Raw genomic sequence first — 25,402 nt, 5'->3', positions numbered from 1 at the left:
AAAATAGGCTGTGAGTTAATACAGGTGGAATTTAACCCTTTTTTGTTCTGTTGGTGCTTCCTGTTTGCAACAGGAAGAAAAGCTCCCACCTGATCCTGTCAAAATCGACTGATGTGCTTCTAGAGTAATATAATATTTAATGAAAGCATGTAATATTTTATCTTTTCAGAGTCACAGGCAATCCAAGTACAAAAGGAGGCGTCTAAATTTGGTACTTTGTTTTTATTCTTACATTTTTGAGCTGTCATAGCTTTAAGACTACAGCAGACATCCATCTGAAAATTTCAGGGCTTAAAAAAGATTTAAACTTACAACTTTAAAAACGCAACAAAATTAATTTTACACTACAAGTGTAAAGACACAATTTGGCCTTTGGTTAACACAATTTTCCCCCTTATAATTACTTCTAAGCATCAGTATCCTAGAATATATGGCAGTTTAAATAATCTGTACCAATTTAATTAATTAATTTGATACAGAGGAGAAATAAACACTGGTATAATTTAAAGATTGAAATTTTGCATTTCAGTGTAAATTTTAGTTTTTCAATTACTTTGTTCTTTAAAAAGACCCCAGAACTTTTGTGTCTCTATTGGAGCAGAAGGATTGGCATCCCAATGTGTCGGCAAAGAATATGTAGAAAGACAGAGCAGTCCAGATCCACAAATGATGCTCTGTCAGATCCAGAGGTCACACAGGGATGACAGTGTGCTGTGAATTGTTTCTGACAGTGGAAATGTTTGCCCTGTCAGCCTGTCTCTAGACACAAGCTTCTGGAGTCTCAGCTTCTCGGGATCATCAGAAAATAACTTATCCTCTCTCAGCATACACCCCATCATGCTTACCATCACTTCCATCTGTAGAGAGAAGAAAAAAGAACAGAAATAATACCCAAGTCAGTGATTTAGCACATCCAGTAAAAAGCGAGGCAGTGGAACAGTGTAACACAGTTGTCTTCCTCTCGTGCCCTATGTTAACATGTTGGAGTGAACCTGCTAATCCCGAAGCGCATACACTTCAGAGTCTCACTACAGAGACCTTTAGCATGAAGTCTGTTTCCACTGTAGATTTCACTCAAGTCCACAGTGAAAATGAAATGCTGAATCCTGAAAGCTTCATTATTGCACAAGCACTTTAGTGATGGATTTCTTGCTCTTTCACTGAAACAAAGAATCTTTTTATGTTGACGAAGATCTCTGTTTCTGAAATATTAGCTAACTAATAAACATGGAGACTGTCATTGAAGATATATGAAACCACTGACAGAAGAACACATACAATAATCATGCACAATGCTCAATAATCATTGATGACTGAGGACCGTTGTCTACACATCTGAAAACATTGTCAGCTGGAATCCATCTTCATATCCTGTACACATGAACGCTACAGCAGCAGTCCTCTTCACTTTCTGTGACGCACGGTCACAGGAAGCTTCTGCCTGATCTGACTGGTTGACTTCTTGTCTTTCACTTTTCTCCTTTCGCAGCTTTATTGAGAAAATCAGCTACTGACAAGGCTTCAGGTTCACAGGAAACACTGATTCTTTGCTTTCACAGAGACTGTAGCTGTGCCCCAATTCAAGCACTGCGTCCTTCGATGGCCACATTTGAAGACTGATTACATCACAGTGAGGCTACGAAGGCTGTTCCAGTTCAAAGGCCCCTTCAAATGCAGCCCACAAAGGCGTCCTCTTTTTTCCTGAATTTGAAGGACATGCCAGGTGCATCCGTCAAAGTCTATCCTATCCCACGATTTATAGAGTGATGGTGGCAGTAATTAACTTTTCCAAAAAATGGCAGACAGCTCAAGCAAGGAGGCCAAAGTATCATGGTCCGGAGTCTTGTGACTCCGTGTTTGTGTTTTTTGATTATTAATATGCTTAGTTTCAGTTAGTTTCTGGTTATATTTCGGTGATCGATTTCTCGCTCTTAGGTTTTGTTCCTGTGCCTCCCATGTTTAGTGTGTCATGTCTTTAGTGTAGGTTTGATTCTCTTTATTGTTCCCTGCTTGTGTTATATTTATAGTGTCTAATTTTCTGTCACTATGCCTTCCCTGTGTCTCACGTTTAGTTTCTCTGGTTTCCGTGTTTCATGTTCCCTCTGTTCCCCTAGTCCAGGGGTGGGAGAACTCCAGGCCTCAAGGGCCGGTGTCCTGCAGGTATTAGATGTGTCCATGATCTAACACAGTTCATTTTAATGGCTAAATTACCTCCTCAACATGTCTTGAGTTCTCCAGAGGCCTGGTAATGAACTAATCATTTGATTCAGGTGTGTTGACCCAGGGTGATATATAAAATCCGCAGGACACCAGCCCTTAAGGCCATTCATGTCTCCAGGTCACAGTTTCAAGTCTGCATCTTTGTGAGTGTCTCTTGGTTCCTGTTTTACTTTGATAGTGTTGCATCCCGCGTTCAGTGTTTTGAGTTTTGCTTCCCCGTTGTCTCCTCATGTCAGATTAGTTCCAGCTGTGTCTCCCTCCTTGTGTGTATTCCCTCGTTACCCTCTGTGTATATATTGTATGTTGTCCTTTGTTCCTCATTGGGTTATCTCTTTATCACCCCCTGTGGTTCCACTGCTGTTGTTCAAGTTTCCAGGTTTCTGGTTCTTCCAGTTCTATGTCTATGTTAATTATGGAGAGAAATTTGGTGTAAAAGTTTTGCAAATACTTACAATATGATCCACAAGTGTAATCTAAGATGTACAAATATCTGCAGTGATTTGTGTGTAACTTCTGGGGATTCCCACATGCATGCTTCAATCCACAAATAAATAAGAAGCAAACTGACCTCACGTAAAACTATTTTACAAATTCGTATGGCCTGAATAAATACTTATCATTTATACACAAAATTATGAAGTTCAACTTCATAGTCTGATAATTTTCTCTTTTAAAAAACATTATGTGTGTACAAGTGTCCACTATATTTGAAATAAACCAAACCAAATAAACAAACCAAAAAAACAAAATCTAAATGCAGATAAACAGTGGAAGCCCAGATATCACAATTTTCCAAGAAAGAAATGTTGAGACTTGAAGATAAATTTGATTTGTGTGCAAATGATCAATATTTATTCAGTTTTGGATAAATGCATTTGTAAAATATCTATGCATGTGGTGAGATTATTTCTTATTTGTGTATGGATGGAACCACTCTTGCGAGCCCTCAAACGTTTCACACAACTTACTAATTTGTAAATCTTAGTTTGTGCTTGTGGATCATATCATGCACATTTGCAACACTTTTGAGGCCACTTTGTCTCCATATTTAATCAACACCCCCTCTTTTCTGCTCAGTGAGTGAATTGAGCTCTAGCTTGTCCTTCCAGGATTTTAAACCTGGGCTTGAATGGAGTCAGGGCCATCCTCATACACATGTGGAGGTGCTCACTGATGGGAATTATATTTATTTGTGATCGGGGCTGGACTGGGACAAAAAATCGGCCCGGTATTGACTAGAGATCGGCCCACCAGGTATTACAGGAAAACAGTAATGTACTGCCTTGTTGGTAAATATGTATGATCTCTATACAGCTTATATCAGATGACCACTTAAGGACATCTCCTGGTTTCACCTTCATGTTTCCCTCTCAACAGATACCCAAACCGATATCATGACCAGCAGCTTTTACAGCTCTGGCTCCAACAAACATCAGCTGATACTAGAAAGTAATATTAAATAAATTATAACAACAGCTTATCAAGCTTAAACGTGCTGCTGTTGTTTAGCGCGACATCCACTGGTTTCCTCTTTCTGGCACAAAGTGGGCGATAAATAAACAAGAGAGACGGGACTTGTGACAGAAAAGCCGACCAGCTGACCATTGATCAGTTTCATGATTGAAGTAGCAACAGGAGAGGGAGGGGGAGAGAATGAGAGAAGAAGAGGCAGCTGTGCAGCAAAGACACAGAATAACTCCAGCTTTGTGTCTTTTTTTCATTCTAGCGGTACTAGTATGGGACAAATCCCATTCCTTTTCACCTCAATATTTATGCATTGTAATTAGTCCAGCCCAGAGTCTATCATGACCAGTTGGCCAATCCAACACCTTTGATTCTTTATAAGTTACAAAAACAAACAAACAAACATAAAAATGAAAAATCACCATCGGCCCACCGGGAAAATGCCCGGTGGCCAGTGCAGCTGTGGTTGTGATTATGTTCTCTGTGGAGTTCTCTGTCTCGCTTTTGACTGTGGAGCAAAACTTGGTAAAGATGCACAGGGCTACTTTCCTCATACCCGAGAAACTTGTCTCAGTGGAAAAATAGAAGGGTCAGTTCTTACAAACTGCCCTTTTGGGTCCACATCGTCTTAGAGATCAACAAATGGCATCTGGAGAGGTCCAGCATTCACCCATTGTTCTTTTTTTCACGTTCCATTTTTTCCATTTTTCACCCAAAGTTTAATCATAAACTTCTGTTTTGGCTGTAGGTCCTGGCCTGTATGGGACACCTTGTGGGTCTGGATCTGGACCGCGGTCCACCTGTTAGTGACCTCTGTTTTATAAGGATGCTATATGTTTGTATCTTCTCTGTCCTGTTAGACCCATGTAGCAAAAATCAGCCTGTTTTAACATTTTTTCTATTTGACTTAAGGCAGTTATGATATGGCATGTTTGGGCGAAGGAGAATCAGCCTCTGATACACCACATACCTATGAAAAATCTCAGTAAAAGTAAGTCAAATTAAATAAAATTAAGATTTTGCTGTTATTTCTGTACAATGAAGTACAAAATGCATCTAGTGGCTAGTGTCATGGTTGAAAGGGAACCTGAGCAGCACTTTAAGGGCTAAATCATCATTTAATAGCTGCTCACATCTGGCTTTCACAGTGGTTGCGGTGTTTGAAGCACCCAGCTTCAAACGGCCGGTCCAGACGGAGTACCTGGCAAGGTACTAAGAGCATGCGCACACCAGCTCACCCTCATCTTCACCAGACTCTTCAACCTATCACTGGATCAGGCAGCCATCCCATCCTGTCTAAAATCAGCCACAATCATCCCAGTGCCGAAGAAGTCTCCCATCACCAGCCTGAATGATTACCGCCCTGTGGCCCTCACACCGGTAATCATGAAATGCTTTGAGAGACTAGTCCTTCAACACATCAAGGATTACCTCCCCAGAATTCGACCCCACCAGTTTGCATACCGTGCAAACAGATCCACAGAAGACGCCATCGCCACAGCCCTCCACGCTGTGCTGAGTCACCTAGAGCAGCGGCAGAGCTACGTCCGAATGCTCTTTGTGGACTACAGCTCAGCCTTTAATACTATCATCCCGGACATCCTCATCAACAAACTGGTCAATCTTGGCCTCCCTCCTCTCACATGTGCCTGGATAAAGGATTTCCTCACAAACCGGCCCCAGACTGTGAGACTCGGCCCTCATCTCTCCTCCACTCGCACACTGAGCACCGGCTCCCCACAGGGCTGTGTGCTGAGCCCCTCCTGTATTCTCTCTACACCCACGACTGCAGTCCGCCCACAACAACACTCTCATCATCAAGTTTGCTGATGACACCACGGTAGTCGGACTCATCTCGAAGGGAGACGAGGCAGAGTACAGAGAGGAAGTCCTGAAGTTGGCAGCATGGTGTTCAGAAAACAACCTGGCACTGAACACCAAGAAAACCAAAGAGCTCATTGTTGACTTCAGGAGACACAGCACTGACTTGGCCCCCTCTATCATCAACGGGAGTGTGTGGAGAGGGTCCACACCTTCCGGTTCCTTGGTGTCCTCATCTCTGCTGACATCTCCTGGACGGAAAACATCTCAGCGGTCATCAAGAAGGCCCAACAGCGGCTGCACTTCCTGAGAGTCCTCAGGAAGTACAAGCTGAACTCCAACCTGCTGCTGACCTTCTACCGCTCGTCCATTGAGAGCCTGCTAACCTACTGCATCACGGTATGGTACGGCAGCTGCACCAAGGCAGATAGTGTGAGGCTTCAGAGTGTGGTCAAGACAGCACAAAAGATCATCGGCTGCCCTCTCCCTCCCTGATGGACATTTATTCCTCCCGCTGCCTCAGCAGAGCAGCAAACATCATCAAGGACAGCTCCCACCCTGGCTTCAACATGTTCAGCCTGCTTCCCTCAGGGAAGCGCCACAGGTGCATCAACACTAAAACCCACAGACTCAAAAACAGTTTCTTCCCCAAAGCGATAACCACCCTGAACTCACACATGCACCGATAACACAGCCCCCCACTTCCCACTTCCTCTATGGACCACCACTATTTATACCAATTCTATGTGCAATAACTGTATATACATAAACACTATTTATACCAATTCCATGTGCAATAACTCAACTGTACATACATAATCACTATTTATTACATATTGTTTACGGTTTGTAAATTGTACATTTTATATATATATACATCTTCTTCCCTATGTTAATACTGTCCATATGTATATAGTGCTGCAGAACTGTACCCCCCAACATGTTTACACTGAGTAGGAGATGCTCTGTATCTCATTGTACAGCTGTATAATGACAATAAAGGCATTCTATTCTATTCTATTACATAGACTGGGTCCTTCAAAGAATGCAACCCTGAATTCAAACGGTACTGCTGAAAGCAAATGGACCAAAACCTCTACCTACCTCAGATCCTCCAGTCTGGAGTGTTGACTCTTCACAAGATCAGACAGCTCTTTCATGGCTGAATCCTGCAGGTTGTTTTCCCTTAAGTCCAGATGTTTCAGATGGGACGGGTTGGACTTCAGAGCAGAGACCAAAGCAGCACAGCTGATTTCCGACAAACTGCAGTTACTCAAGCTGCATAAAGAATAAAAGAAGAAACGCCGTGTTTCTTTCTGTGTGTCTGTGTTCTGAAGAATCAAGATCAATGTCAAAAACTATTAAATATTAGTAAGGCATTAGTAAGTGCCTAATTCAGTTTTAAAGCATTACTTCTCCCTAGTATGTCATTTATAAATACAGATATAAATGTTTACTTTTGATTAATAAGCTTATATATAATGTGTTGGTGTTATCATTTAGAAAGTCTCAATAAGTGATTAACAAAGTACACACACACACACACACACACACACACACACACACACACACACACACACACACCATTAGAGTGCTCTAATGTGGTGATATGGTAATATAGGGTCATTAAGATACGATGGAGCCTGTTCATTCTAGCCCTTGTATGTGATGAGAATGATTTTAAATTTAGATTCAACAGGGAGCCAATGAAGAAAAGCCAATATAGGAATAACGTGCTCTCTCTTTAGAAAAGAATTTAAAAATGAAAATTTAAGTACCTTAAGACTCAAACAAGTCTAAGCTATCTACACAACAGGAAAATGACACAGACAAAGCACAAAGAGATACAGAACATAGAAATACATATTCTCAGCTGCAGACATAGGTTTTTAAAATACCTAAATGTGTGTGTGTGTGTGTGTGTGTGTGTGTGTGTGTGTGTGTGTGTGTGTGTGTGTGTGTGTGTGTGTGTGTGTGTGTGTTTGTGTGTGCGTGTACGTGCATGCATCTAAATACTTTGTTAATCACTTATGATACCATGAACATGTTATATATAAGTTCATTAATCAAGAATAAACATTTATATATGTGTTTATAAAATACATCCTAAGGAAAACTAATGCTTTATAAATGATGAGTTAAGCACTTACTGAAGCTTAATAGTGTGACATTGTTAAGTGTTACCACAAAGGGCAAATCAAAGAAATACTTTTTCACTAAAATTACCCAGCAAAAAAAAATTATTATTATTATCAAAAGAAAACTTACAGCCTTTTAAAATTAATGTAGACCGATCAGGCATAGCATTATCGCTTTCTACCTAATTTTCTTACACTAATCCCCTTTTTTTGCTGCCAAAACAGCCAAGGACTGTTCAAGGCATGGACTCCACTCGAAGGTGTGCTATGGTATCTAACACCAAAATGCTAGCAAAAGATCTTTTAAGTCAGGGATGTCAAACTAATTTACATCATGGGCCACATACAGGCCACTTTGATCTTAAGTGTTCAAATTTTCCAAAGCTATCCAGTAGGTCACATTAGTCTTTGCCAGGCTGATTCTAGCCCCCAGGCCTTATGTTTGACACCCCTGCTTTAAGTTCTGTAAGCTGTGATGTGGGGCATCCTTGGATCAGACTTGTTTGTCCGCACATCCCACAGATCTAGGGAATTTGGAGGACAAACCAACACCTCAAGTTCATTGTTGTGCTCCTCAAACCATTTGCTTTGTGTGGATCAATGAGCCTTAGTGCCTGATGACCCTGTCGCTTGATCATTAGTGTTTCTTCCTTGGACCACGGATCCATACTTACCACTGCAGTAATATAACCCACCCACTTTGAAGACATTATCAGTGTTATTCCCTTAACCTGTCAGTGATCATAATGTTATACCTGATCGGTGTATATGAATAAAGTATAATATTCAAGTAGTAACAGACAATGGACTGACTTCAGGGTCTCCACTCTACAGTCTGGACTCTCCAGAAAACCACACAGCAGTTTTACTTCTGAATCCTGTAGGTTATTTCTACTCAGGTCCAGATGTTTCAGATGGGAGGGATTGGACTTCAGAGCAGAAACAAGAGCAGCACAGCTGATTGCCGACAATCCGCACCGCACTAATCTGAGTAAAGATTAAAACGTGTAAATAAAATAATAATTGATAAATCAATTAGATGTGTTCAGATTTGACACGTGCAGCTGATTAATGAGCCTCTGTTATTGTGGATCATCATCACATCAGCCGTCTGTTCAGCACAAGATTCAACACCTATTCATGTTAACACTGATCAATAGCTTGCTGCTGACCTAAGTTTTTACATTTTGAACCATAAAGTGTTCATCATATCATAAATTACAGGACTTGCATGAGGATCTAACAAAGTTAGGCTGTTGGCTGTAGCTCAGTAAGTAGAACAGGCTGTCTACTAATTAAAAAGTTTGTGGTTTGATCCCTACTTGCTCCAGTCTGCATGCAAAAAAATCCTTGGGCAAGATAGTGAACCCCAACTTCACATTCATATTCCTTTTTTTTTTTTTTTTTTTTTTTTTTTTTTTTTAACCTGTCCCGTTTGGTTCTTTTGCCATCAGAATTATTGTCTAAAGGCGAAGAAAGATGCCCAACGGATTTACTTTTACCAAATGGACCATCCCACCCTTGCCGTAATGGTCCATTTGATTCACCTTTATTGTTTATTTTATTTTCACTTGCTGAATACGGGACAGACTTGACTGGTGGAAAGAAGGGGAGAAAGAAAGAGGGGGAAAAAAAAAAAAAAAAAAAAAACCTGAGAAGAGGGACGGGAAAAAGGGCAAAAACAAAACCAACAGAATAAGCAGACAAAAAATACATATATCGATCACCTGGATCACCTGTTGAGAAAGAAAAAGAAAGCAAGCAGAAGAAAACGAGAGTAATAAACAAGATCACAATGATATATGGGAATATGACAGTAAATACTAAATATTAAACATTATTGTGCAGCACGTGAGATCGACAGCGCAGTGTGTGCTTTGAGGTAGGAGCCAAAAAGGGTGTAGTTTGTGTGTGATCACCTGTGTGTGCACCTGTGAGCATGAACGCGCTTGTTTTTAAAAGGTTCCTTCATGTAATGATCTGCTAGAGGGTGTGGGGGGCCACTGCCCCGACCTCCAGGGCATGAAGCAGGTATGGAGGAGATCGAAACTCCAGACATCCAGAGGCCCCCAGAACACAAGAGACCAAGGAAGACCAACAGAGGGGCAGCCGTGCCACTATCCCAGAAGAGCTGAGGAGAGTCCCAGATGAGGGGTCACTCAGCAGCCGCGAGCAGAAGCCGGGGGCTGCAGTGACGTGCCCGTGAGCTCCGCCGGCAGCCAGCTGTGCCTGAGTGACCGAGCCCCGGGCCGAGAGGCCAAGGGCACCCCATCCCCGAAGTGGCCCGAGCGAGCCCCAGGCTCCATGCCCCGATAAGCAGCCGCCAAGGAGTGAGCCGGTGGGTACCTGGGCGCCCACCCCCGGACACAAAGAACCACCAACGCACCGATGTCTGAGGGCGTCTGCCACCGGCAGGGGAAGTGGTGGGGGAGATGGGCCTCAAACCTTGAGGGCCTGAGATGTCCCCAGAGAGGTGGCATCTGATACCCAACCTGACATATAGACACAGACAAACAGGCACACACAGATACAAACATCTATTCCCACCCTCATGCTCTCATATACAATTACTCAACACTCACCCAACGTGGAGACAGACATGAAGAGACGCTGTACACACAATCACACTCCCCAAGCGTACTCTAAGCCCCGGGTCTAGGTACCCTTGCCCCTGGAGGGGGAAACTGCGCCCAGACCCAGGTGGTGTTACCCTTTTCCCTGCGGTGGGGAGAAGCAGACCGCCCGACTCCGCAGCAGCAGGAGGCCCCACATTCCAGACCCCAGTCGGACGGCCAACTCCTCCTCCTAGCCCCCGCTCCAGCAGGTCAGAGAGAACGGGGTGTAGGAAGACTCAAACCTCCCTCCACCCGCTCATATGTAGTGTTGATGCATGTGTGTTCTAAGGTGCATTTAAAACCCAGGAGGGCATGGAGCTACCTGCCAGAGCAGCAGGTAAGCGTATAGCCCCTCCTGCTAGCCCTCAATGTCTACGTGTATTTAAAATTGAGAGGTGGGCAACGACGCCAGGGGTGAAGTGTACACCCTGATGGTAATTTGGCATCCGTGTAGCGTGCCCACCCCCAAGATCCTATATGTATGTGTAATGAAAGTGTGAGTAATGTGAATGTCTAAGTTGTGGGATAAAATTGAGGCAGAGGCAGCCAGAAGGGGACAGAGGGGGGGGATGTCTCCTCTGCACCCTGGTGACACACCCCTACCCCAAGGCCCTGCATGTGTGGGTGATTGTGGTGGAGCGGGAAGAGGGAGGCAGCTGGAGATGGAGAGGGAAGGAAGGGAGGGGCAAGTGACCCCTCCCTGGGGCCAGCTCCCCCGCTGACCCCAGTAGGCACCCCCATACACTGCAACCCGCCAGGGTAAGGGGGGCCCAGGCCCATCCAGACCGGGGCCCAGTGCAGCAACGCCGCCCGGCCCCACAGAGCCCGGGACAGTCCACCTGACCCCACCACAGAGAAAACTACACCCACCCCATCATCCACTCATCTTCCAGACTACACAAGACAATAGACGCCCAGGCTGAGATCTTCCTCCACCTCTCCTGTATCTCCCCCTCCTGCAGAGAGAGTTCCTGAAGAGAGGAAATCTCCTGCAGGATTTGACAACCTCCCCCACCAGTTGAAGAGCCCCCCAGGTGGTTCGATGCACAAGCGGCACCCTGCGCCAGGACTGGGCCCCCATACACCCACCCGCCCACAACCCCGGCAACACACCAACCAGGACCCAAGCCCCTGAGGCTTGGCCAGGGCCCCAGCCCAGAGACGGAGTGCCCCCAGAACCTCACGCCTCACATTCATATTCCGATAAACACTCCAAAGTGTGTGAATATTAGAGTTAGAGTGTGTAGTCTGAAAAAGCAGCAGTTTTAATTCTATTACACTGGGTAATAGAATCAACAATAGTTGCCAAATTTTTGCTCATATTTTGTCATGGAGCAGGTACAAAAAAACCATCTTTTAGATGCCACTATCTTATTTTTAATCATTTTAATGTATCAATGCATTATAAGTACTGAATTAGCATTACTCATCCAGTACTGAATATCCTGCATTGAAATTAAAGACCTGGATACACAGACCAAAGGTATTGTATTGGAACTGGAAAAACTTGAGTGGTGTGTCCCTAGCCTCCATCTTATAATACTGCAATCAGATTATAAAGGGATTACTTCATATTTCACTACTGACATATCTACAGCAATAACAATCTGAGTGTACTGACCTTAGTGTCTCCAGTTTACAGTTTGAACTCTCCAGACCAGCACAGAGCTGTTTCATTTCTGAATCCTGCATGTTGTTGTTTTTAATCAGGTGCAGCTCTCTCACATGGGAAGGATTGGACTTCAGAGCTGAGGCCATGATTTCACTATGACCCTCTGGGAGTCCATGGTGTGCACAGCCAGAAAGTCTGTGACAGCAGATACCACTGTGGTCATAAGTTTACATACTCTCATTTGGACATTAATATCATGACAATGTTGGGCTTTTAATGATTACTTAACTGTTCTTCTAGAGTGGAATGATTGCACAGAATAAATCTTTAATGATTTTAAAATACAAGAATTTGGTGCACAAGGAGTGTGTTTCATTACAGATGCAACAGTTGGAGTTGCGGCATGTCTGTGTGCTTCACCCTAGACTTTTGTCCCTCACCCCCTTCTTTTCTCTTTCTCTTACTGTCTGTTATCCTATCTGACAAGGATGCCTCCTGGGTGAGGAGGCGCTCTCCAGAACATGCTGGAAAGATAATATCTCTGGAAATCTCCTGGGAACACTTTGGTATTCCCCTGGATACGCTGGAGGAGGAGGCCAGGGAGAGGGAAGTCTGGGCTTTTCTGCTTAGGCTGCTGACCATGTAAGCTGGCCCTGGATAAGCGAAGGAAGATAGGATAATCATATCTGGACTCACCGAACTTTTCTGCAATTCCTCACAGCTGGAATCAGTCTCCGCCGTCCCTCTGCTGATGTGTTGTACTTCTTCAGGTCCAACTCATCCAGAACTTCATCTGACATCTGCAGCATGTAGGCTAGAGCTGAGCACTGGATCTCAGAGAGTTTCCTTTCTGATCTGTTTTCTGACTCCAGAAACTCTTGGATCTCCTGATATACTGAGAGCTCATTCATTTCTATCAAACAGTGGAAGATGTTAATGCTTCTGTCAGGAGAGACATTGCTAGCTGTCATCTGCTTCAAGATATTAATGACTCGCTGGATAATTTCTGGACAGATCTCTTTCTGACCCAGCAGGCCTCCTAAGAGTTTCTGGTTGGACTCCAGACAGAGGCCATGAAGGAAGCGAACAAACAGATCCAGGTGGCCATTCTTACTTTGGAGAGATTTCTCCATGACTTTGCTGAGAAACACATCTAGAGATGAGATGTCCTTTCCAAGGAAGTCCTCCAGCACCTCTTCCTTGCTGTTACTGTAACAGTGGAACATATAGACAGCAGCAAGAAACTCCTGAATGCTCAGATGAACAAAGCAGTAGACTGGTTTCTGGAAGATCACACACTCTCTTTTGAAGATCTCTGTACAAACTCCTGAGTACACTAAGGCCTCTGTGACATTTAGACCACACTGCTCCAGGTCTTCTTGGTAGAACATGATGTTTCCTTTCTCCAGATGTTGAAAGGCCAGCCTCCCCAGCTTTAGAAGAACTTCCCTGTCAGCTGCTGTCAGCTCCTGTGGACTTGTCTCATGTTCTTTTTGGTACTTGTGCTGCTTCTTTTTTACCAGGACAAGCAGGAAATGTGAGTACATGTCAGTCAGGGTCTTGGGCAGCTCCCCTCTCTGCTCTGTAGTCAACATGTGCTCCAGAACTGTAGCAGTGATCCAGCAGAAGACTGGGATTCTACACATGATGTGGAGGCTCCTGGATGTCTTCATGTGTGAGATGATTCTGCTGGACAGCTCTTCATCACTGAATCGCCTCCTGAAGTACTCCTCCTTCTGGGCGTCAGTGAAGCCTCGTACTTCTGTCATCCTGTTAATATATGTAGGAGGGATCTGACTGGCTGCTGCAGGTCGGGAAGTTATCCAGATGAGAGCCGAGGGAAGCAGATTCCCCTCAATGAGGTTTGTCAGCAGCTCACTGACTGATGACTTCTGTGTGACATCAGACATGAGCTTCCTGTTGGTGAAATCCAGTGAAAGTCTGCTTTCATCCAGGCCATCAAAGATGAACAAAAGTTTACAGACAGCGAGCTGCTCTGCTGTGACCTTCTGTAATGTTGGATGGAAAACATGGAGCAGCTCCAGAAGACTGTACTGCTCATCTCTGATCAGGTTCAGCTCCCTGAATGAAAGCAGAATCACTACACCGATGTCTTGGTTCTCCAAACCTTCTGCCCAGTCCAGAGTGAACTTCTGTACTGAGAAAGTCTTTCCAACACCAGCGACGCCGTTCGTCAGAACCACTCTTATTGGTCTCTGATGGTCAGGTAAGGCTTTAAAGATGTCCTGGCACCTAATTGGTGTGTCATGGAGGGTTTTTATCTTGGAAGCTGTCTCCAGCTGTGTCACCTCATGTTGTATATGAACCTCTTCACACTGTCCCTCTGTGATGTAGAGCTCAGTGTAGATCCTGTTGAGGAGGATGCTACTTCCCGTTTCATGAGTTCCTTCAAGCACATGTTCAGACCTCCACCTCAAATTAATTTTATGTTCATCTAAAACCTCCTGCAGATCAACATCTTCTGAAAGAAAGAAAAACAATTAAACTTAAGCGAAAGAAAACATTTTAAAAGAAACGAGTCTATCAGCAGACAGATTTTCAGTCTTACTTTGTAGACAGCTGCTCTGACTGATTGTCTGCAGTCCAGCTCTAGTCCTGGATCTTTCTCCACACTGGGGACAGGGGGAGTCTCCTGATGAAGCAGACTGGTCCCAGTAAGAGGTGATGCACTGTCTGCAGAACCAGTGTCCACAGCTGGTAGAGACGGGGTCTTTCAGGACGTTCTGACATAAAACACAACTTAACAGCTTCTCATCCACATGAACATGACTCTTCTCTCTGTGAACATTAAGGAAATAAAACTGACCTCATAAAACAGTAATATCAGAAATACGTATATATCAGAAATACATACATGGCAAAAGCTATGAGAAATATTTATATTTATGCTTAAGAAGGACAACTGCTGCCTAAACAAAATCCCTTAGTGATCCCGTAAGTGTCAGGAGTATTGGAATAGTTGAGACACATTTTTTTCTAAACACTACATCTCTGTGGCTTTTAAAAACCCCAAAACATGCTCTGTCAAAAATTGGTCCACCCCAGGGATTGGGTCCCACAACACAAACAAAGTAATATAGTCCCAAAAAGTTGATTCTGTTCATCTGGACGTAGCATTTTCAGCGAGAGAAATGTTTCGTCGCTCATCTAAGTGACTTCTTTAGTCTCAACTGACTTCAGGTTTCCCCAACCTTAAGTACCTTTGCACACCCACTGAATGAACAATGGGCTGTGAGGTCAGTTACTTGATCATAAATATGCAAACCAGTGACCATTGATCAATGGCGATGCGTACCATTCACAGGCAAATGGGGAATGGCTGCAATCACAGCATTTTAAGATGGTGAAAGATGTACCCTTAGGCCCTCTCCTGAGTGGTCCTGTTGCTGAGAGTGATCCTCAGAAACAGGATCACTCTCAGCACTGACCACGTGTGTTTGCTCTTGGGACTGTGTCTTAAGTCTACCTATTTCACATACAAGGGCCAGTACTACAGGCATAAACATGGGTGTGCCATGGGTTCCCCAGTTTCACCCATTGTGGTCAACGTTTACATGGAAGAAGTGGAAAAGAGGGCTTTGTTATCCTACCCTGGAACACTAGGAAGTCATTGGTTCAGGTATGTGGATGACAGTCTTCTTAGACTGTGAAATTTCCATCAGTAATGGGGGAGATTTAAAAGCTGATGTGGAAGCAGAAAAATCATTATATCAAGAAAGCCCTGAGTAAATGTGGTTATCCCAGCTGGACATTTGTCAAAGCTGGGAAGGTGCCTAAAGTAAGCTCCAGGCAATCCAGGAAAGAATGGCAACTGCTGCCTAAGCGAAAACAGTTGAGACGCACCAGCGTGTAAACACAGCGTCTCTGTGGCTTTGAGGGATTGCCACCTGAAAATGGTCAGGGAGCTTGCATGCCTCTGTGACACTAAGAATTAAGTTGGTCAGGTCTTAGGATAGAGGCCTGACCACCCCATTCCTGCTTCTGTTGCCACCATTTGCACCCTTTACATTTCTGTCTGCCCCCTCATAAATGCCTGTCTAGAGCCGGCCCTGCTCGTCAGGCCAGGACTCCACAGTCTATTTACACCTAGTGTCAGTGGACACTCTTTCAATGATGAGGAAGTACACATCCTGGACAGGGAGGAACGCTGGTGTGAGCGGGGAGTCAAGGAGGCCATTTACGTGAAAAGGGAAAGACCATCTCTGAGTCGAGGAGGGTACCTAACCTTACATTTTAACATGAGTGATGAAATGTTTTTCCCACTGAAAATGTTACGTCCAGATGAACAGAATCAACTTTTTGAGGTGCCTCTGGGCACTTAAAAGTTTCTCTCCTTCACTATCTTTTATTTCTGATCTTTCTGACCTGAAGTCCAGAAACACAACTCCAGATACTGCGCAATGACAGTAATCTGGAACATAACCTTCTGCAATTGTTCATCACAATTAATTTATTAGACCCTCAAACACCCTGAAGTCACATCAAAGGACTGCAACAAGTAAAATCATCTTCAGCAAAAGATGATTTTGAGGATAAATTTTACAGTAATTTTACAACAATGTCTTACTTTGTGTCTGAGGGTCCAAGTTCCTGACTGAAGACTGGAGGATAATTTCTGGAATGGTCACTCTCCACAGAAGGACAGCTGGATCCTGGAGACTCTACTTTGTGTCTTTGCTGCTGATCTCTGGAAACACAAACATAAAATAAAACCCCAAATTAACTTGTGGATCTTTCCGTTGTTTGGCACTGAGCTGCTTCTTTCTTGAATTGATTTACAGGGCTAAAGCTCTGGAATTTTCACTATATTAATTAATTTACATTTCAATAATACAGTTTTGAATTCTGTTATGTTTATTGGGTCACAAATTTAAGGACTAAATATAAAAACAGAATTGAAAAAAATTTGATATGAAGTCCACAAGTACAAATGCAAGTCCTGTTTTAGGATCAGATACTAATGCCTATAGTGCAATAAAATTGCCATAAACTTGTTTTCAGCCAACAGCTCGTCTAGGAATCTAGATTTTTATTGACATTAATCACGGAATGTTATATATGCTCAAGGAAGACGAGGGAAGTGGAACCACATGGGAACATAGCACGAACAAATTAGACATAATAAGACAGGGGAAGAAAAACTGAACACACTGAAAACAGAGAGACTGTTAAAATTAAACAGGAAACACACTGAGATGCAGACTAAGACACACAAGTTTGACACTGGGGCTGGGGGAGAAACAGTTATGTCAACGAGAGATGCAGAGACAGATGGAGAGATACACGAATAGGAAAGCAAACATGAGATGGAATAAAGAGACATGACTGAGGAAACATACAAAGAGGACATGACAAAATTTCACAGGAGACACAGGGATCAGACAGAGACAGGAAAATGTGAACCAGAAATACAAATAAACTCAGACACATAAAAAGAACTAAACTCAAGACTAAACTCTGTTCCCTGGCTTAGGGATCAACAGTATCTTAAAGGACTGGTGACACTGCTTTCTATTAAATGCTTCATCCTTAGGTGGTGATTTGATACCTATTGATGTCTAATCTGGAAAAATTTCTTACTTAGTGTCTGAGGGTCCAAGTTCTTGACTGAAGACTGGAGGATAATTTCTGGAATGGTCACTCTTCACAGACAGACAACTGGATCCTGGAGACTCTACTCTGTGTCTATGCTGCTGACCTCTAGAAACACAAAGACAGAATGAATCACACATTATTCTTGTCCACACGTTGTTCCTGTTCTTGGACACTGAGCTGCTTCCCTCTCTGAGCTGGGTTAACCAGCAGCATTAAACACAAAATTAAATTAATATTTAAACATGCATAATCCATTTTTAGTTTTTATTCTTTCAGCTGAAGCCTTTATGATGTTTAATAGTCATTCATTAATTCATTTGATCATTTGTAATAAAAATTACTAATTATCTTTTGCTTGCAGCTGATTCTGGATTCTTCAATATCTTTATTCTTCATAAAGATAGATTGTTCCGTTGATTAACCTCATGCAGCTCTACTTCTCTTCCAAACCTGCAGCTACTCTCCCACCCACATCCATTTCTGATTGTTTAAATGAAATCAAAGTTTGGTTTACTCATAAATTTCTTAAACTTAATGGCAGTAAAACTGAATTTATCCTCAAGGGCACCCAATCTCAACTGTCTAAATCCAAGGGTTTTTCATTAACTATTGATAACTAACATAAACCATATCCCTTGATCTGCTTATTTTCATCTTTGTAATATTAATCGTCTTTGTCTTTCATTTACTCCAAAGAGTACCACTAATAGCACCTCTTGTCACATCTCATTTAGATTATTATAATTCTCTTGTCTGTGGTCTACCTCATAAATCTCTTGAAAAACTGAAAAAGTTAGTTCAGAATTCAGCTGCACATATCGTATCCTGAACTGGATCCACTGAACAATTTCAATTCAATTCAGTTTTATTTACACAGCGCCAAATCAAAACCACGGTTGCCTCAATGTGCTTTATATTAAGGTAAACATATAAGGTAAATACACTACAATAATACAACAAATAACACCTATTCTTAAACAGTTCACCTATGTATCAATTTTAGATCTTGCGTCTTACTTTTATAGCCTTGCTCCTTCATATTTATCTGATCTTCTCCTTATATATACTCACCCTCTTGTACACTCAGCTTTTCTTCAGCTTCCATCTGCTCGCCTGACTACCATGGGACTCAGAGCTTTTACCTGTTTTGCCCCAAGACTTTAGAATGCACTTTCAGCAGATCTCTGGACTACAAACTCTCTTTCTACTTTTAAATCACGTCTCAAAACCCATCTATTCAGAACTGCATACCCTTAGTTACTAAATTATAAATTTAGTAACTAACTTTATAACTTTTAGTTTATTGTTACCTTGATTATTTTACCTTTGTGATTTTATGTGTTTACTTTATTTTATTGTCTATATGTTTTTATTTTACTTCACTAATGTTAAGGATCTTTAAAGGCACCAATAAATAAAATGTATTGTTATTATTATTATTAGTACATAAAACAGACATGGAACATATATTTGTACTTCACAAGGACAAATATATGTGTTTTAGATTTAGATCTAAATCTTGTAGAGCAATAAAAGTAGCATAAACCTACTCTTAGACAACATGAAGTTGAGAAATAAAGTTGCACCTAAGAATCTATATTTATCACTGGAATTCATCACGGAAAGAAAGACATTAGATACATTCAAACTCTCCTGCGGTCTGCATACTCTGGTCAGAGGTATCTTACAAGAATGGTCATGCTACTTTCTGTAGAACTGATTGGTCAACATGTCCTACCTGTTGAAGCATTTACAGCACAATTAACTTGCTCATCCACTTGCTCAAAAACAATTTTGAAACATTATCAAAGAACTGCAACAACCAAAATGAACTTTAGTTCATTTTACAGCAGAAACGGTCTCTTACTTTCTCTGTGATGGTCCAGGTTCATGACCAGAGACTGGAGAATAATCCGTGGAATGATCTCTCTTCAGAGACAGACGGTTTGATCTTGGAGACTCGGCTCGGTCCTCCTCTGACCCCAAACCACTCATCTTCAGTCAGCCTGAGAACGAAACCAGCAGACTGACTGTGAGAGCAAAACAAGAATCATGACAATAATACAAATGCCAAACTGGCAGAGCAGGAAATACAGTGGTCCCTCGTTCCAGAAATAACCCGCGATAGGTGAAAAAGTAGCCAACTTTATTTTTTACAATTATTATAGATGTTTTAAGGCTTTAAAACCCCTCACTACACACTTTATACACTTTTCTCAGAAAGGCATGAACATTTTCACATTTCTCTCTTGTTTAAACACTCTCAAAGTTAATAACTTCGTAGAAATAAAGGCCAGTATTACAGAATTAAACCAAAAGCAAGCTGCCTTTGACGGTGCAAAACGTTTAGTCGTCATTGTTGTCGACGCTGGAGAAAACTTACAAACATACAGTACAGCACTTCAGAGTCACACTGCTAATGATCGAAGATTCATGTAAATTTGACAAGCTGAACGCATTCTGTACTGTACAGGAGACGCGGCAGGAGATTGACTGACACTGGTCTACAGGCATTTAGAACGCAGAACACAATGCGTTGTAAAACAAAAACAATTCAAAACAAAAATTAAATAAATAAATAAATCGAAACGAAACGAAAAGTGAGGGCGAGGGACCACTGTACAACACGCACACACACGCACGCATGTACCCACGCACGCACACACATGCAGAGAATCCAGCATGTAATAAAAGACCCTCCATCTCAGAAATTCAGTCCATAGAGAACCTGTTAATTCAGCACAAGAAAAATGTCTGACTGACTATCAACCAAACACTTTTCTTCCACCATATATTGTTTTGTATGACGTCACAAACTCGAGTACCAAAATGTGCCAAAACAACTTTTAGAGTTTTCGTTCCAACCTCTCAGAAACAGTCATGTTACTTTTTCCAGCCAAAAACGAACTTTTCTGATTATTCTGACGATACTTACATGCACATTAACACTCACCTAGTTTTCCTCCTTCTGCTCTGTGACTGTAAAATGGAGTCTGAATTCACTTTATGCTTCTCCGCACCTGAGAAGAGTAGCCCCTCCTCTCTCCAGTGACAGAAAGTTGCATGACCTCATTCCAGGTGTCTTAGACAGTAATCAGAATCTTTCTGAGTACTGTACTCATATAGGACACAATTAAAATCCCCATTAACAAGTCTGACATTACCAGTTCATGCAGAAACCAATCAACAAGGAACAGTGTGAACCATCATCAGTGGAGAATGTTTACCATGATTCAGAGCAGGGCCTCCTTTTTAATCCAGCAGAGCAAGGAATATGAATGCATGTCAATGCAAACTGTGTCGTTTATCTTAAATAGCAGGAGGAGAGCAAAGAGTCATTTTAATCAGCTTGGTCCATTCTATCATTGTCACCATAGATATAAGGTTTAATAGAAAATATATATAGTCAAAGGTTTTTATACTTTCAGTCATAACCATTTACTCAACTTTCCCTTTTATTAGATGAAGCTGGAATCCCCAGTTTATGTTTGACATTTAAATCAAATTATTCAATTAGATTCAAATGAAGATGGAAACCTGGAAAAACAGATCAGACAGCTCCACCCCCAAGTCAGTTGATCAAATAAAATAATGAACATTTAATGCTAATTGAATTAAATGAAATGGAAGTGAACATCTAATGTACTGATGGGTTATAAAAACCTCGTTTCTAAATTTTAGGATTAGAAAATGAGGTTTTGAATTCTAAAATTCTAAATGAATCTTTGATTTTTATTTGAATTCTTTAATGTTCCCCAATCTAACATCTGTAATTTGATCTAATATCAGTCTTCGCTGGAGGGTCTTTTATAGCCACAGGAGAGATGTTTTACCGAGTTACTGTTAATAGTCTCGTAGAGTTCAGCCACAGAAACTGTTTCACATGGATGTGAAAAAATGCAGCGCAGCTTTCCAAGTCTTTAATAAATGGGTAAGTTTGAAAATGTCTCAATTTTTATAGAACTGTCTATATGCTGGTTAGCTAGATTTTAGATATTTCCATATAGTGTTGAAAGGAATAGCCATTTTAAATAAGGGATTGTGAGGATTTGCATTCACAGTGTGATCAATGATCCATCTTTTGTCAGTGCGTTTTGTGTCTAAAGCTTTATACGTATCAATGTGATGTAAACAGTGAAATGCAGTAAAGCTTAAGGGGAACTGACTGGCGAAAGCTACATTACTATCCACACAGTCTCATGGTTACAAAGATGGAGACAAGATTCAATTCTGTGCTGATAATATGTGATGTAATCACTGTTTCCATCCTTATAAATGATGACTGAATGACTGTAAAAGCTCTCCCTGTCAACTACAAAAAATAGCAAACAAATGTCTAACTGGGATTTCGGTGTTTGTAAAAATGTAAACTTCCACCTATTAATTTGATACCCAATGAGCTTTGACAACAACTTTTGTGAATGAGAAAATTAATTGGGGTATTACACAACTGTTAGGAGGGGAGATGTCAGAGGAAAACTTAGACTTTGTTGAAGAAAACCTGGCCAAACCCTGGTGTGACGAAAAACATCCGAACTCATATAGTTGGAGGAGAGCTTTGAGATTCTGTTAGATAAGGAAGCCATGACAAAGTCTTCTGAGGGTGACAAAATGTTTATCGCAAATCCAAGTGCAAGAAATCATTCGACCTTAATGCTCATCCTGTTGACTGGGGTCTGTGCAGACTGTGCAATGTCACATCATCTGGTTTGATTAGAACTTTCTTTAAAAATACAAATGTTTTGGGGTCTTCCTTTGGAGAACTTCCCAGAGTGGAAGTTATCAGAAAGCTTTAGTTGATTTTACTTCTTTCTGTTTCCTATATAACCACAGTGGCTTTTTGCCGGCAATGTTTTGGTGTGCATTGCCGGCAAAAAGCCAGACTCATTCCTAGTGGGCCTTTGGGCTCTTGCTTGTCAAAGATTTTGTTCTTTACTTCGATGGACAAAATTTATAGGCACTGCTAAGGAGAGGGTGTTGGAGCTGTTATCTCAGGAATTTGTTTCTGCTTGCTGGAGATGATGTGATTCTCATGACTGACAGGGACTTGTGGTGTCTGTGGGAAGTAGTCTTCCAAGTGGCTTATTATAACCCAATGGCTGGTCACAGGGCCGGTTCTAGACAGGCATTTATGAGGAGTCAGACAGAAATGTAAAGGGTGCAAATGGTGGCAACAGAAGCAGGAAAGGGGTGGTCAGGCCTCTACCCTAAGACCTGACCAACTTAACTCTTAGTGTCACTGAGGCATGCAAACCTCCTGACCATTTTCAGGTGGCAATCCCTCAGGGGGAAAACTGAAAAAAGCAAACAAAAAAACAACCATAATTGAAATAAAATCCTCCTCATCAGATTATAACGACTAAAAACATGACATTTACCTTAATTGGACGGCCTTTATCAAATATAACAATTGCCAATAATAACAAGACTAAAAAGGGTAGGTCAAGTTATTTAAATATACAATTCACCAAATCTTGAAAAATAAAACTGAAAAATAGAATAAAAATAAAATAAGAATAAAATAAAATATCTATCCATCTCTTTACAACCAACAACATAAAGTCTATCTTAATTGAATGGCCTAATTCTCAAATAAACTTGCAAAATAAAGTAAGAATAAAATAAGACCTCTCAATATAGCCAATATTTAACTAAGCTAAAAAGGGTTGGCATAGTAATAAAAAAAAAACATTCACCATGTCTTTTTCTACAATTCTCAAACTCCTTTGTAGAACAGAACATTTGAACTTTTTTCTTCTTTTTTGTCTTGTTTTAAGCTGAATTCTGTTTGCAACTGAACAGCTCCACTCTCCTTTCTCCTCAATTCACTTTACAACAACAGTCTCCTGCTCATGGGGCAAGATCAGCAAATTCCTCTTTCTTTTGTTTAACAAAAGTGAACAAGCTTTGCTGAAATCGCTGAGATTACATCAGTATATGAAACGAGGAAACCGTTGCAGAGTTGAAAGTGGGCGGGGCTTTGTGTCGGGTCTGACAGACACAGGCAGTGTTGCCAACTTAGCGACTTTGTCGCTATATTTAGCGAGTTTTCAGACCTCCTAGCGACTTTTTTTCTATAAAAAGTCGCTAAAAAAAGACGTGAAAGCGCGTATCGCTTTTACTCTCAACAAGCAGCGGGTGCTGTAACGCAGTCAGTTCTTCTTTTAATCTTTTACTCTTATGCTGTTTTGTGGATCACAAGGTTTAAAACTACTTATAAACACACACAAACACAAAGTAACTCCACCAGAGTGCCTATTTTGGGTCACTTTTGCCGGTCCAAGCCCGGGTAAAGGAGCAGGGTTGGAATTGTGACATTAAAAAAACAATAATTGCTAAAAGAAATTTAATTTGTAGTTCTAAATAAACTCTAAATGCATTTAGGACGTTTTTTACTCACTTTATGTCTCTTCCACGATGTTATTTCTCTCTCCAACAACATAGGTTACAATTATATTAGCGTGACCAATTATGCAAATTAGGTGATGACGTCATTTAGCGACTTCTAGCGACTTTTAGGACAGCCAATAGCGATTTTCCTTACTGAGGAGTTGGCAACACTGGACACAGGTCCTCCAGTCAGCTCTGTGCAGCAGACAGGCTCACAGGAAGAAACACATGTATACCAGACTGAAATTGTGAGAAGAACAATGGACTAGTCTCTAATTGACTGTACAAATATATATGCATTTAATGCATTTAGATGTATTTAGTTGTTATTTAACTGACGAGTCGCTTTGATTTTGACGACAGAGATTTGCTGCATAATTTCGCTGTGCCCTGCCTACTGAGAAACCTAACACCGGTTCATTTGCATACTAACAGTGATTGGGTGTTTAGCTGGGGGAGGGCGAGTGCTGTGAGTGCCTGCACACAAACAGAGCACGGAGGGAAAGAGCGAACCAGAGGTGAAACCTATGTCATTTGTGCCTTTTCCAGCGGATTTTTTGGCTACTGTAGTAAATCGTGCCCATATTCATTTTTGGGGCAATCTATTATTTTCTTTCTCATTTCTAAAACTTTGATTTAAGCGTATAGCCGGCCCCGGCTGGTCACATGAGAAAAGAAAAAAATCTGGATCAAATCATGGCCTGATCACATTGGCCATGGCCAGGCATCCGGGGGGGGGGTTGCTGGTCGTGTGCATCCTATACCCAGAATGTGCCCCAAGACCTCCACAGGATTTTGGCCTTTTGAACTGCGCCGGGGGGTGTTAAAGCTAATTAAATCCAACTGTCAGGAAGGTCCAAACATGAGTAAACATGAGATTCACTATCCACTGGACTTGAGAGCAAAACTACACATGCTGGGTCAGGTGTCAGGGAAAAATTTGCTCCAGTTCCATGAACATCAGCAGTGCTTGTACAACTGGGTGCAAGACTTAGACAATTTACACTGGGAGGACTCATAATATTCCTTTGTTCCAGCAAAGTTACTCGCCAAGTGGCAAGGACCTTTCATGCTCACATGGCGAGTGTGGGACGTATACTATGAAGTGATGTATTCAGGCAGGTGTGAAGCCACACGAATGCACAGTAATGCACGGGTAAAAGAAGGTCTCTGTGGGGAACGCCTGTTCTAACTTCTCCCTCCCAACTCCAAACACACCTCCAAAAAGATCAGTGCCTTGCTAAATAAACTGAGGGTAAAGGTAGTTGACTGGTCAAGAATATCTCCAGGCTTGAACCCTATTTGAGGATGCCCCAGCATCTGTGGGGCATACTGCTGTCGCAGCTGGACACATAAGTATACAATTGTACTGGTTTTTACCAACATTTTAATTATACACCAGTAAAGAAAGTCATACAGAGAGGGATCTTGCAAAAGTTTGACAACATGAGACTTTGGGGAAAAAACTGAAAAAAATCTCAGATTGGTGAGGTGAGTGGGCAGGGTGGGCTATGGGGGGATGGTGT

General features: G+C 41.8%; 1 protein-coding gene across 3 annotated transcripts; it reads right to left on the bottom strand.

The window, feature by feature from the left end:
* Positions 1 to 207: 207 nt before the first annotated feature.
* Positions 208 to 20,489, bottom strand: LOC116317953 (NACHT, LRR and PYD domains-containing protein 3-like). 3 transcript variants are annotated; one of them, XM_031736851.2, is made up of 10 exons: positions 20,440 to 20,489; positions 19,354 to 19,492; positions 17,472 to 17,591; positions 16,459 to 16,578; positions 14,440 to 14,669; positions 12,567 to 14,352; positions 11,880 to 12,065; positions 8,457 to 8,630; positions 6,610 to 6,783; positions 208 to 857 (listed from the first exon to the last, which is right to left on the bottom strand). In XM_031736851.2, exons 2-10 carry the CDS (start codon positions 19,479 to 19,481, stop codon positions 848 to 850), a joined length of 2,928 nt encoding a protein of 975 aa, XP_031592711.2. In that variant the 5' UTR covers positions 19,482 to 19,492; positions 20,440 to 20,489; the 3' UTR covers positions 208 to 847. The 3 variants fall into 3 exon arrangements, with proteins under 3 accessions (XP_031592711.2, XP_039457477.1, XP_031592712.2); XM_039601543.1 differs by having other exon boundaries at positions 12,567 to 14,349; XM_031736852.2 differs by having other exon boundaries at positions 20,422 to 20,450.
* Positions 20,490 to 25,402: the final 4,913 nt, after the last annotated feature.

The sequence above is a fragment of the Oreochromis aureus genome, linkage group 17, assembly GCF_013358895.1.
Source record: "Oreochromis aureus strain Israel breed Guangdong linkage group 17, ZZ_aureus, whole genome shotgun sequence".
In the NCBI taxonomy this organism is placed as follows: Eukaryota; Metazoa; Chordata; class Actinopteri; order Cichliformes; family Cichlidae; genus Oreochromis; species Oreochromis aureus.
This window is presented reverse-complemented; position numbering and strand designations above follow the sequence as displayed.

Bases quoted from the DNA above. Each gene is read 5' to 3' on its own strand.
- LOC116317953 (XM_031736851.2), bottom strand. From the start codon at position 19,481: ATGAGTGGTTTGGGGTCAGAGGAGGACCGAGCCGAGTCTCCAAGATCA. The intron at 17,592-19,353 runs GTAAGAGACCGT...TTGTGTTTCTAG, and splicing joins CCTGGACCATCACAGAGAAA to AGGTCAGCAGCATAGACACA. The intron at 16,579-17,471 runs GTAAGAAATTTT...TTGTGTTTCCAG, and splicing joins CTTGGACCCTCAGACACTAA to AGATCAGCAGCAAAGACACA.